We start from the raw sequence: 14,789 nt of genomic DNA, 5'->3' as shown, positions 1-14,789 counted from the left end.
AACACTTTCACTTTCTCTTTCACTCTCTAGAACAGCTCAAATCGTCCTTGTCCCTATCTTTCTGGCACTCGGCGCACTCGGGAGATTCCACTATCGCTCCTTCCAACTCGAGTTCTCGCTCCAGAATGACCCACGTCTTCCTCTCTCTCCCCTCAGGGCTACACTCCCTCTTTTGTTTTAGGGGTGAGTCATCGAAACAACAAAGAAAGGGTGGGAGCGGTAGGTACATTCCAGGAAGAATGGACAATTAGGTTGGGAAGAAAAGAACAAAGGAAATAGAAAATATAAAATATGAAAACGATATAATTACATATAAAAATATACAATTTAAGCATGGCGTGTAGCCACAATGTTTAATTTTATTTATAAACATTCTATTAAACTGAGTAAGTTGTGAAGGTAGTTGTTATTTATTTGTTGTTTTAACCCCTTTTTAATGCTTTTACTTTATTATTATTATTATTATTATTATGTTGGGTTTAATGAGTTATACTTGGTTAATGCCGATTGCTGTGTACTATGCCGGACCAGAGTCAAGGCATAGCAACCAAAACAAGACAGAAATTAAATAAGTGTGTCAGTGTGTGTGTCTGTATTCAGGAATTTCCTAACAATATAATATGTATTCAATACAGTGGCCTTCTGTAGTATGATGTATGTGTTTTTATTCAAATGTATGTTTCCAGGCTATTGTGTGGTGTGTGTGGTATGACACCTGTAGAGGAGAGAACGACAGCGAAAATTCTGTGTGCAGTGGGTGATCGGTTAACAAACATAACCTGTTCAAAGACAGTGTTTGCTACTCGAATTGTTTGTTAACCAATTAACGATTTACCACAGCTTTTTATGGGAATTTGATTAATTTGTTCTCGTGTCCCAAAAAAATAAATAAAAAATTGTATAATTTCTTTCTATGTTTATTTATATGTAATAACAAACTAAAAGCAATCTTTCCATTTTTTTATGGATGGCACATCTTTGACAAGGAGTAACAAAAATCACATCTGAGAAACAAAGATGTTTCTCAGATGTGATTTTTGTCCTTTAGCTGCTTGAGTCTTCTTGATTATATCTTTCTTAGCTAAGATTGTGCTACTGTAGACCTATTCAAGCCACACTGTCACAACATCAGACCTGTTCAAGCCACACTGCCTAACAACATCAGACGTCTTCTGCCCACTCTCTACCTTGGCTATTATCTCTTGCTCAGTTGCTATGGTGAGCATAGTTCTTGACACCACTTTTTCAGACCCTAAAATTTTATTGCTCAAACACAGTAAGCCTGGAATATATTATCACAAAAAACAGCACACATCTGAACCTTATAAGAATTTCCAGGATATTTAATGCAATCACAACAATATCAGTTTTTTAAATAAAAAGTTCAGAAAAGCACTTACAAAAATTCAGAAAACAGAAATCAACTTGTGCAAAAATGGTTATATATACAACTGTGAAGTTCTCATTCCATAAAACATTCTTAAATTCCAGTAAAATACAGCTTTACAAATTTTAAACATAGCTTCTTCTTGTGTTTGTTCTGTGATATGTTTGTGTGACTGGAGGATCGGCATCTCTTTGGTGCCCTGTCAGGGATGACACCATCATGTCGTGATTGAGATGGAAGCCCGACAGCAGTTGGATTAGGAAATAGGTCACGTGAGCGATCACGTGAATGCGCGATCACAACCACTGAGCAAGTATGACGACATTGACGATCACATCTGTTATCCAAATGTGTTTGTTGTCTGAACATAAAAATCTTTCACAAAAGTGTTCGTTGTCCAATTTGTAATCATTAACTGATCACTACTGTACTTGCTGATTTTTTCAGTGCATGCATTTTGTACGTTGTGTGTGTTTGGAATGGATATGTCTATAATGTATGTGATTTTATTGTGTTTGTCCATGAGTGTGATGTCTGGCCTGTTGTGGTGAATTGTGGTGATTATGGATCTGTCATAGTACATTTTGTGCGTGTTGTTTTCCGATACCGTCTGTGGAATATATTTGTAGTATGGTTCGTGGATGTCTAATAACTTGTGTTTCTTTGCAAGCTCTTGATGTATTATTATATTTTCTACTTGATTATGTCTATGTAAATAATCTGTCTGTGCCAAGATCTTGCAACCAGAGGTGATGTGTTGTATAGTTTCTGGCACAATATGACATTTTCTGCATGTGTCATTTGTGAGTGTATCTTTGAGTATGTGTTTTCTGCAGTTTTTAGTATTTATGACCAGATCCTGTATGGCAATCATGATACCTTCCATCTCCCCAAAGAGGCATCCCCAAGCTAACCAGCTGTTTGACACAGTTTTGTCAACAAAATCCTGGACTAGGTCATAGGGATGTCTGCCATGGAGTGCTTTTTGAGCCCATGATTGGTTAATAGTGTCCATGCTTTTTATGTTGTGTTGTGTCCATATGTGTTGTAAGTGTAAATTTAATGTTGTGTTATTTGAGTCTGCTAAAGTTATTGCTTTATGTAAATGTGATATTTTTTGTAGAAAAACTCTTGTGTGTTTTACATTTAACTATGTTCTGAGAATAGCATTTAACCTACTTTGGTATTCTTTAATTAATCTTTGCTTTATTTGTACAGTCAAATCTGTTTTTATGCGGTCTTTTTTGTGCAATTTTTTTATGCGATTTTTTTTGTGTGGTATAGTTGGTGACTAGTCTCGTGCGATTTGTCATGTCTCACGTTGTCATGTCTCACGTATTATAGCTAAATAAACTTATTATAGCATAAATGAACTTATTATAGTAATATTATTGCATGAATATGCGAAAAATGAAATAATTTATTTTTTAAGTCAACAAAACACCACCTGGACAAAAATATGTAAAACAGACGATAGACGAGACGATGCAGTCAAGTGCTGACATCTGTTGTCAATAAATTCTATTTTGTACGGTTTTGAGTTATTTTCTATGTGAGACTTTTTTTATGCGGTCCCTATTAACCGCATAAAAAAAAATATTTTTTTAATTGTGTTGCGAAAACTATTTTTTATAGCCACTCGTGAAGTTTCGTGCGATTTTTTTAATGCGTTTTTTTTATGCGGCCCCTATCCATCGCATAAAAACAGGTTTGACTGTATATGTTTTGTTAGTTTGGCCAGTTGGAATCCTAAATACTTGTAGAACTCATCCTCTTCCATAGATTCAATCACATCTGCATTTCCAAGTGCAAAATCTTCCTTCTTTTTCTATATGAAGTGTTTTGTATTTGTCTAGGCCAAACTCCATTTTATTGGGTTGTTCGGAAAGTAATTTCATTTTTTTATTACTAGAGGAATTAGATGTATTTTTACCAGCCAATTTTATTTTAAACCACATTTTCATTATATACTTTGACAGCTGACATTTTAAGGCTTATTTGTAAAAAATTTTGTTCGATTCTGTACAATTGTTTTTTTTTCCGGTGTCCCATCAAATTTGGAAAATCAGAAGCATCATTTTCGGCATATTTTGCTTTTTTATAACTAAAAAACCAAAATGTTGTTGAAACAAGAAAAAAATTGTGGTACATGTTTGGAAAAGATGTGTTGAAAGAAAGACAGTGCCAAAACTCGTTTACAAAATTGCGTTCTGGCAATTTTAATATCGAAGATACACCACATTTGATGGCTTCACATTCATTGGCTTCAAATGGCCATCTGGCCATTTGAAGCCAATGAAAACAAAATAAAGGTACTGATTGAAGCAATCTGCCGTATAACAACACATGAAATCACTAAGAGATTAAATCTGTTAAATTGAACTGTTTATTATTACTTAAAATGAATTGGTTTCATTTCAAAGTTCGATATATGGGTTCCACATGTTATTAAAGAGAGATGCTTGCTATGGTGGGATTATAAAGAAATTTATTTTTGAGCTTTTACCAGACAATTTAACAATTGATTCAAAAGTGTACTGCCATTGAGTAAACAAATTGAGTAATATCATCAAACAGAAAAGGCCAGAATTGATCAACAAAGTGTAGTGTTTTACTATGATAATGCCAAATTTCACACAAGTTTGGTAACTCTTCAGAAACTGTTATAGCTTAGATGGGATGTGTTATCACACCAACCATATTTGCCAGATCAGGCACACTCAGATTATCACTTGTTCCGGTCTATACAAATTTTTTTTAACTGTAAGCCATTTACTTGAAATGACAATGTCAAAAATCACTTGGATCAGTTTTTTGTAAACAACAATTAAAATTTTTATGAACGTGAAATCATGCTACTACCAGAAACAATGACAACAGGTATTTGACCAAAATGGTCAATATATAATTCAATAAAATATTTATTTATTATAAGAATATTGCATTTATTTTTCTATGGAAAAAACGAAATTACTTTCTGAACAACCCAATATTATTATTATGAGGGGTGTTCAAATGAAAAGGTACAAAACATCGTCACAACCAAACAGGTTGAAATGGGAATATGCCACTATGGGATACTGTAGTGAGACATCCAGGGACGCAAATGTAGTGTCTGGCATGATTGTGCATCATGCACATGTGCCCGCACATGACGCAGGAGAGAAGCAGGCAGTTGTGTGTTCCGTCCAATTGACGCAGCAGTGTGTATGAGGACATCATGGCGTTCATACCGCCAAAGTTGACAATTGAGAAGCAACAAGGTGTTTTCAGATTTTTGACTGAGGAAGGTGTTAAACTGGCCAATATTCATCACCGGATGGTGGCCGTATACAGGGGAGACTGTGTGTACAACAAGTCAGTGAGAAACACGTGTTCACACCTCTCCAGGTTCACACAAAGTGTAATGGCCAAGTTTAAGTGGGAGCAGCTTGAGCATCCACCCTACAGCCCGGACATGTTGCCCTGCGACTTCCATCTGTTTGGTCTGCTCAAAAAACATTTCAAAGGGAAGCGCTTCAACTCAGATGACAAACTGAAGGACACAATGGAGGAGTGGCTCTTGTCAACCATAGGAATTCTGGGAACAGGGAATCCTTCAGCTTGTTAAACAGTGAGATAGTTGTGCTCAGGCCTCTGGTGATTACTTTGAATAAAGACTTCAATTATACCCACAGTGTCATTTCGTACCTTTTTATTTGAACACTCCTCATATTATTAACTTACCTGTTAATTCTGATATCATTAAATGAATGATAACAATATCCATGACTACAACAAGCAGATTCTACTGTACATATGAATGTATATAAAATACTGTATATAAAAAAGTTTTCAATTATTTCATGTTATTCATAAATTATATTATTATTACATTAGTACAATAAATTAAAAACAGAATTTTAAAATAGATATCTAAAATATCTACATAGGTATTCAAATTTCTTTTTTAGAATGTGCTGGTTGTAAAGAATTATTGAAAGAAGGTCAAGCTTTAATTGCCTTAGATAAGCAATGGCATATTTGGTGTTTCAATTGCACAGTTTGTGGAACAGTACTACATGGGGAATATATGGGCAAGTAAGTTGTAAGTATTTTCTTTTTTAAAATTAATGCATGTTAGAAATGAGTGATAGAATGATTTTAATAAGAAATATTATCTGTAGCATTTTGCTGTTTAAATTGATAACTTAGAATAAAACAATCTTAATTTTTTAAAATTTAATTTATAATTAAATTGTTAAATGGACTAAATTTTATAGTTATTTTTGAAGAAATTTTTGTTATAAAGATTTAAAAATGCATTAATAACATGTTTTGTTTTTACTGACTCAAAAATTATTGAAACACTTACACACTAAATTATAGAAATCTAAAATAATTAAATTTAGAACTAAAACATTTTATTGCTTAAACTGAATTAAAGTAAAGATATTATCTTAAATATTTTGATGGTCATCTATAAATTAAATTTGAATATTTCAGTTCTCATGCATTTATATTACGACTGTAAAATTATGCTATAGTGTGTTTTTATCTTTTGTATTTACAAGTATTCATTTTCTTTGATTTTGAATGAATATTTCTGTATTAGAAATATACTATAAAAATGTTTTTACTGAAATTTAGTATTAAATGTTTTCAAAAATTACTTGTATATTTTCATATAAATACAAAGACTACTATTATAAATTAATATAAAAAATAAGAAAAGGTTATACATTTTGTTTAAACAGAAAACATTCATTTATTTATTAAATATAAATTAACTTTATTAATCAAAACCCTATACTTAACTTTTTAAATTTCTGCAATTTTTTACAACTTAAATTATAAGTAGTCTCAAAATAGTAAGAAAAAATAAAAATGTATGTAGAAACACAGTCTATTTATCATATAGAAGAAACAAAGTAATGATTTAGTATCTCAAATTTACAATCTTTTTTGTTATGATTTTAATGACAACATGTACTATACATAAATATATTTATGATCATGAATGGTTAATCAAAGATTAATATTTGATACAACATGATATTTATCAATAGAAGACTGTGCCATATAACATTGAAAAAACTAAACATAATGATATATTAATAACGTATAAGAAAGCAGAGCTAGACCAACTATAGTGGCTCTAGCAACTTATGGGATGGCCTGATGCTTATCGAATATCCCAGGAAAAGAAGATTTAGAGGCTCAAGAAAAATTTTTGAAATATAATACATAATACTATTAAACAATGTAGGTACAAAAAGGTAGAAAAATATTCAAAATTTAAACATTAAAAATTGATTATTTATATCTTTTAGATAAATATATAAATATAATTTTGATTTAGAATAATAAACAGGTGTTCAAAATTTTCTAGGGATGTCTCACTCATCCTTGGTCTCCCTTTAGCTATGGGCTTTAATATATAAATTGTATTTATTCATTTTGATATATTTTTCAGATTCTCATCAGTTGCAAAAACTGTTATCACAAACAATACTATCTACAGACAACATTAACCTAATAATTTAAATGAATTTTATGATTGAATTTTAATTTCTGTTATAAGTTGTTTTAGAGCAGGGGTCACCAAACTATGGCCTGCAGGCCAGATCTAACCTGTGAGGTCAGTTCACCCAGCCCGCCACTGCACTGTGCCACAAATAAACTAAGATATAATTATTTATATGGAAATATCATAGATTGTAGATGAACTTACTATGTAGAAAAAATTAAAATAAGTGTAAGTAAACTGCCAAAATTGGTCCAATCTGATTTTTGCATTTGATAGTAATATAATTTTTAGGAAAATCAGTGAAATAAAAAATTCAACGACTTTTTGCAACTTTGGATATTGGAGCACTTTTTGTGTAAGTACCTGCAATGAAGTTTCTAACAAAAACAATTACAAGCTTGCTGCAGCAATCGTGTTTGTGTATTGGTAAATAAATATGTTATTTTCTTTATTTTTTATATACAGAGTATACTATATTGAACAAAATGGTTATGCGGCCCACACTCATCATTCTGTCAGTTATTTGGCCCACAGTGAAAAAGGTTTGGTGACTCCTGTTTTAGAGTAAAGTTTGAAAATTTTAGTAGTAGTTATAGGATTATTTTTGAAAAAAAAAAAAAAAAAACACTTTTCCAACTATTACAGTTCTTCTATAGTAAATGTAAATTTTTGCTTCATTTCAAAACATTTCAATAAAATTTTTATATCATTCCTTTCACATTTTAATGCACATGTGTTAAAATGTTTAAAGTGTTTTAAGTTATATAATCATTTCAGTAAACAAAATATTAAATGTTATCAAAAAATACTATGAAAATTATTAATTTGAGGATTATTTTTTAATATTATCTTGATATATATAAATTACATTTTTAAAATCAAACAACTTAGTTTTTTGCATTCTCCAAGTTGAAGATGATGATAATATTTTTATCATTTTTAATAAGAGATGAATTAAATAAACAAATTGCTTCCATAATGATAAAAAAATTAGTAACAAGTGCTGACTTTATTCACTACAAGAGATTATATTCTGAAATATTGATATGAAAGTACAGCCAAACTTAGTTAATTTAAGTAATATAATTTACTTTTTTAAATTAGGAACATGAAAAATTAAAGTCTTATTTAAACTTTGTATATAGTTTTGTTTATACATTTCCCTGAGAAATTAAAGTTGAAAAATATGAAAAACAAGGAATATGTTCAATTTTGAAGGCATTCCTTGTTCTTGGGATTTTGAGGGACATCATATAAGTCAGTTTGACTTTAATTACCAGTAGATTGTAGTCTGATGCAATGTTTGATCTGGATTTGTATGATAGTTTCTGAATTTTTTCATGATTATAATATAATTAAGTTGATTTCTACAGACATTTTCAGTTGTTTCTTCGTGTAGTTTTTTCTTAACTAGTTGGTTAGCTGTTATTACATAATTGGTATTTGACACAGAATTTTTTTTATGTGCCTTTATATGTATATGCTCATATTTTTATTTTTGTTGGATTTTTTGCATTTTTATATATTTTCTTACATGTCTATAGTGCTTTTGCAATAAATAAATAAATAGTTTTCTCTCTTATTTCTTGTGCTGTGTGCTATTCTTCAATGCATTCAGCAGCTTTATTAACCTATACTTTTTCATTTAGTTTATTTTTTATGATAGAATATTTATCAGATTTTACAATTGCAATTACAGCTTTTATGTTCTCATAAAAATTTTCTAGCTCTGCTTTTGTATAGCTTTGAATGTATATTTGTATGATGATGATAAATGGTTTAGCTGTATTTTTGACTTCAAGAAATTGTGTGATTATTTGAATGAATTAAAAATGTTTGCTTCAATTCTGTTATTTATGGACGAAAATTCTAGCACTACTTTTGCTACTTCATTCTTTAAATGGCTAATGAAAGCAACTCCATTTGAATGTATAGTTCTTAAATAATAAATTATACAATTTTCTTTTTTAAATGTTCCTGAGTTTGCTGTCAGCCATTGCTGTTAGCTTTATGATCATCTTCTACTTCAATTTTAGAGCACTTGAATGTGTCATACTCCTTAAATGGTAGCAGAAGTAGGGAGTGCCTACTCTCTTAGGCCCTTCCTATTTTTATTCTCTCTTTATTGAAGGAATAAGAGTGCTTATTTTTGTTGATAGCATCTCCTTATCATTAATATAATGTCATATTAGGATGTTTGTTGAATTTCAGAGGATCAGGTTGTTTGCCATAGTCTTTTCTCATTACTTCTGAAACTTGCAAGAACAATTTATCAAGCTAAGCCTCTTATATTATAACTGTTCTCCTTATCTAGAAGAGCATTCTACTATTCATGATCTATGGATATACCTAGTAGCTATGTCATAGGAATATTAGAATTATAGAAGTGAATAAAAAAAAAGTATTAACTATTTCAAAAATTGCAATAACTTCATCAAAAGTTATTAACTGTATTAAAAATTATTAAATAATCATAAAAATAAAACTTAAGAAACTGAAATCGTCTAACATCCAGCAACAAATTTAAACATCTAGTAGGAACCTAGCAGAGAAAGTTATCCTCTGCTAGGTTCCAAATCAAATATAAAAAGAAATTATAAGAGTCTGTATTTGATTGGAACCTGACTAAATTAGCTGAAAATGTTCATTCTTAAACATTCTTAAATTTGATGCTGGATATTAAAAATTTTAGTTTCTTAAGTTAAACTTGTCCAGTTATCGCTTATATTATTAAAACTGAAATATCAGGAACAATAGGAAAATTTATAAAAAAAAGAAATTAAGAAATGTATTTGAGTAAGGAGAGAATTTTTATTAATAGATAAAATAAAATGTTTTTCATTTAGGTTTATAAAACTTACCAATTTTTTAATTTGTTGGCTTGATAAGGGCATATATTGGCATGCAGACTTTTTTGTTTTTATGAGTCTATATTGTAAAAACGAAAAATTATATTTAAAATTAAATATATTTTTATTAAAAAATTAAAGTTCTCAAATGTAAGTGAATTTTTATAGGAATGGACTGCCTTATTGTGAAAAAGATTACCAGAAAAAATTTGGAGTAAAATGTGTACACTGTGATCGATTTATTACAGGGAAAGTTCTTCAGGTATATAGTTTTAACATTTTGCAAAATGTCCATACATTTATGTTTATTTTTATGTTATAAAATTTAGGTGACTTTAATGATTAGAATTTCATAATTTTATCTGTCTAGAAATAATAAAATTTTGCTTTATTTGAACATTTTTTAATAAACATTTAATACTCAAATGTTCTTGAGCTTTCTTTTAGTTCAAATTTAGGAGACATAATTTAATTTAAATATTAAAGAATAAATATTTAAAAATATTGAATATTTGTTCTTCACATGAGGTTTTTACTTGTGTGTTTGTTACCATGATGTAGCTTGAGCAGATTGCTTTTGTAAATCTCAGTGTTTATAAACTGACCTTACTTGTTTTAAAGGTCTACATTATGTGGATTTCAATGGAGAGTGACTATGCCCAAACTTTTAGTTTAAATATAATTAATTTACCTTAAAATTGCTCGTGTTGTAAAATACCTGAGAAATTCTTCTCTTTCAAGTCCAACTTATGAGAAGTTAAAAACTTTTTAAACCATTATAAAAAATTCTTTCCGTATATTAATTTAAAGGTTTATTTGAGAAATATAACAAAGTGTTGAATAATGTACAAATTAAACTTTCTTTTTTTCAAAATAATAGACTTTCAAAGTTAACAATGATAGGTCCAAAGATAAGAAGAGATAAATTGGAGGAAAAAGGAATCCTATATAGAATAACATGCATGAGTGATGCACTGAGTTTCTACTTTGGAGAAACCAAGTGAAATTTAGAAAAGTAAATATTGGAACATTTGGAGGCTATTAGGCTAAATAATAATAATTCACCCGTATTTTGTTATTGTCATGATAATGGTTGTAATATTAATATTGATAAAGTTAAAATTATATTTAAAGAAAAAAATATTGTAAAACGAAAAATCAAAGAACATTATGCAATAGTTATGCAAAATAACATAGTTAATTTGAATGTCGTAATGATGGTTGTTGCATGTATTTTTTTTTCTTTTTTTTTTTTTGGTAATTCTTTCCGCCCTGTGGGCACTAAGAGGGCCTCTTATAGCAAGCCCATTATGGGTTCAGCCAGGCCCACAATAGGGCAGCCAGGTAGTGAGGGACAGGGACCGACATATCCAGACGAACCACCCCTGAAAAATTCCTGGGGATTTTTCGACCTGTCCAGATTCGATCTCGGTCCCCCAGGTGGTAGGCTGCTAATCTTCACTGCTCGGCCATCCAGCCAGTTGTTGCATGTTGGGATACAATGATGGGAGAGATAAATACAACTTTATGTGAGGTGGATTGTTATCTAGATCAAGATGTTGGTGACACAAGTGTTACAAGTTTTATGGCTATTAAGTCCACTGAAGAGGCCTTGTTTTGATCAAGGTAAAAACTTTTTTTTCTGGTTTTAAAAAAACATGTCATTTGAGTCTTTCATTTTAGCTTTTTATAATGGTTTAAAAAGTTTTTAACTTCTCATAAGTTGGTAGTGAAAGAGAAGAATTTCTCAGATATTTTACAACACAAACAATTTTAAGTTAAAAAACCGATTCCATCTTCCATCATTTTTAACCTTTTTATATATAATTAATTAATTGTTTTACAAATAATATACATATTTAATATTAGTAATTATAAAAACACATAATAATAAGAAATTATTTACTTTACAAAATTTATAACAAGATTTTGTGTAACTTTATTGCACACATACAATATATATAATATATATACTATGTGTGTGCAATACTGTGTGTGGTGGTGTGTGTGTGTGTGTGTGATCAATTTTCTCACTTAAATCCTCCTTTCCTTTCTTTCTTTGTGTTCTTTATAATTCCTTACTTTCCTTACTGGACAACACTGAATCATAGGATTTGTAGTGACTCAGATATATCAAAATATATCGTGCTTAGGTGAGGAGTAATAATTTGAGGACTTTACAAATTTATAACGAGAAAATTGATGGATATATATATATACACACACACATACACATACACACATACACATACTTGTAGCTGAACTCTTGGCACTGATTCAAGGACCTTTCCCTCTGTTGATTCTCTTCTTTACAATCCTTTAATTCAAACCCCACGTGTTTGTAGAAAACCACAATTTTATAAAAATAATAGTCACATTAGGTTCCATTTCTGTGTATCTATTTACCTTATCAGCCTTTGTACTGATTTGTCTGTGATCTGTGGTTGATGGACTTGGATTGTCTTTCCTTAAGAGATGTTCAATCCTTCCTTTGTCCTAGCTGAGATTCACCATGACTCCACACTCACGTGTCTAGTCCTGAGGTTCTTCTGAAAACGTCCAAGAGGGAGGAAGACAAAAGGAAAAAGGCACTCCAACAGGTTGAACCTTCACTTTTATACTTCCCACCATCTCGGGAGGGTTACTTGTCACATGACATGGCAGTTGACCAATTAACAGTATTTTCACTGTACGACCCGGAATAAGGTGGAACGGAACAAAACCAAAAACACACACATAACACAAATCAAAACCCGAATAAAATAAATGGAAATGCAATTACACACACGATATAGATATACAATAAAAAATTTAGGAAGTTTCTTCACAATTATAGGAGTGCAGCACTACAGATTAATTGACTGAATGACTGATGTCTGTCTGATTCTTTAACTATGACTGTTGACTCGCTGACTTTTAGACTGTCTGATTCCTGTCTCTGATGTCTCTCCTTTTTGCAGGGTATAAAATTTATTAGAATTCCATTTAAATAACAATAGAATCTGTAATGAAAGGCAGAAATAATAGAAATGCTAGAAATTCTATTTTGTATCTAGCACTTTTATTATTTTGAATATAAACTTTTATTATTTTAAACCTTTTTTTAATCAATGTTCAAAACTCAAACAAAGTTACTTTTATGAAATGAATGATACTTCTGCACTACTGGAGCTTTTAAAAAATAAATAAATATCCTTTTTTTATTTTTAATATTTTTAAGTTTTTGAAATTTGAATTTTTGTTTAATTTTTCTACTTCTGAAGAAGAGTTGTAAACTTGGTTGAAAAATGGATACAGGTATACCTCGAGTTACGTCGCTCTCAAGTTACGTTGTTCCCGATTATACGTCGTTTGTCAAAAAAGTATATGGAAAAATAAAAATCAAGTTTACATCATTTTATTCGACTTTACATCCGTCCGCCACAAATATTGAAGTCGTAATATCACTAGAAAAGCGTTAAAAGCACATAAAATCATATTAAAATATGTATATTTACAGTAAATGTTAATATAATTATCATAAATCCTAGAGAACGAAACATGAAAACATCTGTGTTTCTGTGTTGTCGTCTTATTTAGCGGTCTTTAAGTGCTCATTATTGGCATTTAGTTACGACGTAAGTCGAAATTACGACTTACGTCGTAACTACACAAGTAAATTCGACTTACGTCGCCTCTCCTGCAACCAATTACCGACGTAAGACGAGGTATACCTGTATTTATTTACTTTTTAGAAGCTCCAACAAAACAAAAGCATTTTGTCTATTTACTTTATTTTCATTGTTTGTTTCTCATTAGTAGTACAAAATAAATTTTAAGTGTCTGCTTTTAAATTTTTATTATGAATAAATAAAAATTATTTTGAAATTTACTTGAATAAATGATAATTATCAAATAACTGATCAAATTAATATCAACTTTTAGTGCATGTTTATTTGTTATGTTGTTGATATAATTTAAAGTTTTATTTTTTAAATAATTATTCTTATGTCCTAACATTATGATAATTATATGTTGATATTTGCTTATAAAAATGTTGAATGTTTTAATATTTAATAGCATCTTTGCCAACCTTTAGAATGGGGAATATCTGGGACATTGGTAGAAAAATGCTGATTTGAATAAAAACATTGACAACATAAAAAATGAAAAATTTCTTTATTAATATTGATATTGCACAATGCATATATTAAATACCTTTAATAAACAAAATTTAATGTTATCTCTGTATAGGATATCTTATAAAGTTATTGCCATAAACACTGTCAATAGTTATACTTCAAGAGTATAAAAATCACAAGGTCAAATATTTTATCACACATCATAAATCTACACCTAGATTTATAATGTGTTCTATCTTGATGTGTCATGAATCTTGATATTGCATGATGAGTACCTCTTGTTATATTGTGGTGTGACGGGTTAATGAGAACCACGTTATATAAATTATATACCACGGATAAACACATATTTCAAATAAACGATAGTAATAACAATTTATTTTTAGTCAACGTAAATTACAGAATTTAAACCGTTTATTTCTTCCTGTTCACAATGCTTGTAGATCTGGTTGCACGTTCGAGCCCCTAAAGCGGTCGGTTCACAATCAGTTCGAATCGCCTTATAATACTAATTAAACTTACTTAAATTAAACTAAGACTACTGTTACTTAGATAAAAAAAGAATATAGGACAGTTATATTAGAAGAGGGTCCCTTTTCTTTGTTTGGCGAGTTGGGCAATTTGCGAAGTCTATTACAATTAATTGAGAATACAACCTGACCACGTGGAATTCTTTCAGTGGGACGAAATATCCAATGACAAAACCTCCTTTATATCTTGATCGTTCCAGTCCTTTGACACAACTCCTCTGAACCTCTTCGGCTCCTCTCGTTCCTTTCTCATCGGTGCTCCTCTCTTTCTCACCACGTGCTTCTCATCTCACAGTCGTCTTTCGAATCATCAAAAATTGTCTTTCTGCCCTTTGACACGGGGTAGGTGACCCCGCACTAGCCCAAAACTCGCCATGAGGAAAATATTTTTGT

General features: G+C 30.3%; 1 protein-coding gene across 2 annotated transcripts in view; it reads left to right on the top strand.

Annotated features, from left to right (window-relative positions):
- LOC136983106 (actin-binding LIM protein 2-like) overlaps window positions 1-14,789 on the top strand; it is a 128,964-nt gene that overhangs the window by 44,221 nt on the left and 69,954 nt on the right. For both annotated transcript variants that reach the window (XM_067279741.1, XM_067279742.1), the window contains exons 5-6: window positions 5,341-5,467; window positions 9,914-10,007. In XM_067279741.1, coding sequence (XP_067135842.1) covers window positions 5,341-5,467; window positions 9,914-10,007 — 221 coding nt within the window. The remainder of the gene's footprint in view (window positions 1-5,340; window positions 5,468-9,913; window positions 10,008-14,789) is intronic.

The sequence above is a fragment of the Centruroides vittatus genome, unplaced genomic scaffold (assembly GCF_030686945.1).
Source record: "Centruroides vittatus isolate TY-2023 unplaced genomic scaffold, ASM3068694v2 contig_876, whole genome shotgun sequence".
Taxonomy (NCBI): Eukaryota; Metazoa; Arthropoda; class Arachnida; order Scorpiones; family Buthidae; genus Centruroides; species Centruroides vittatus.
The sequence above is the reverse complement of the archived record's forward strand: the minus strand, read 5'-3'. Positions and strand labels throughout refer to the sequence as shown.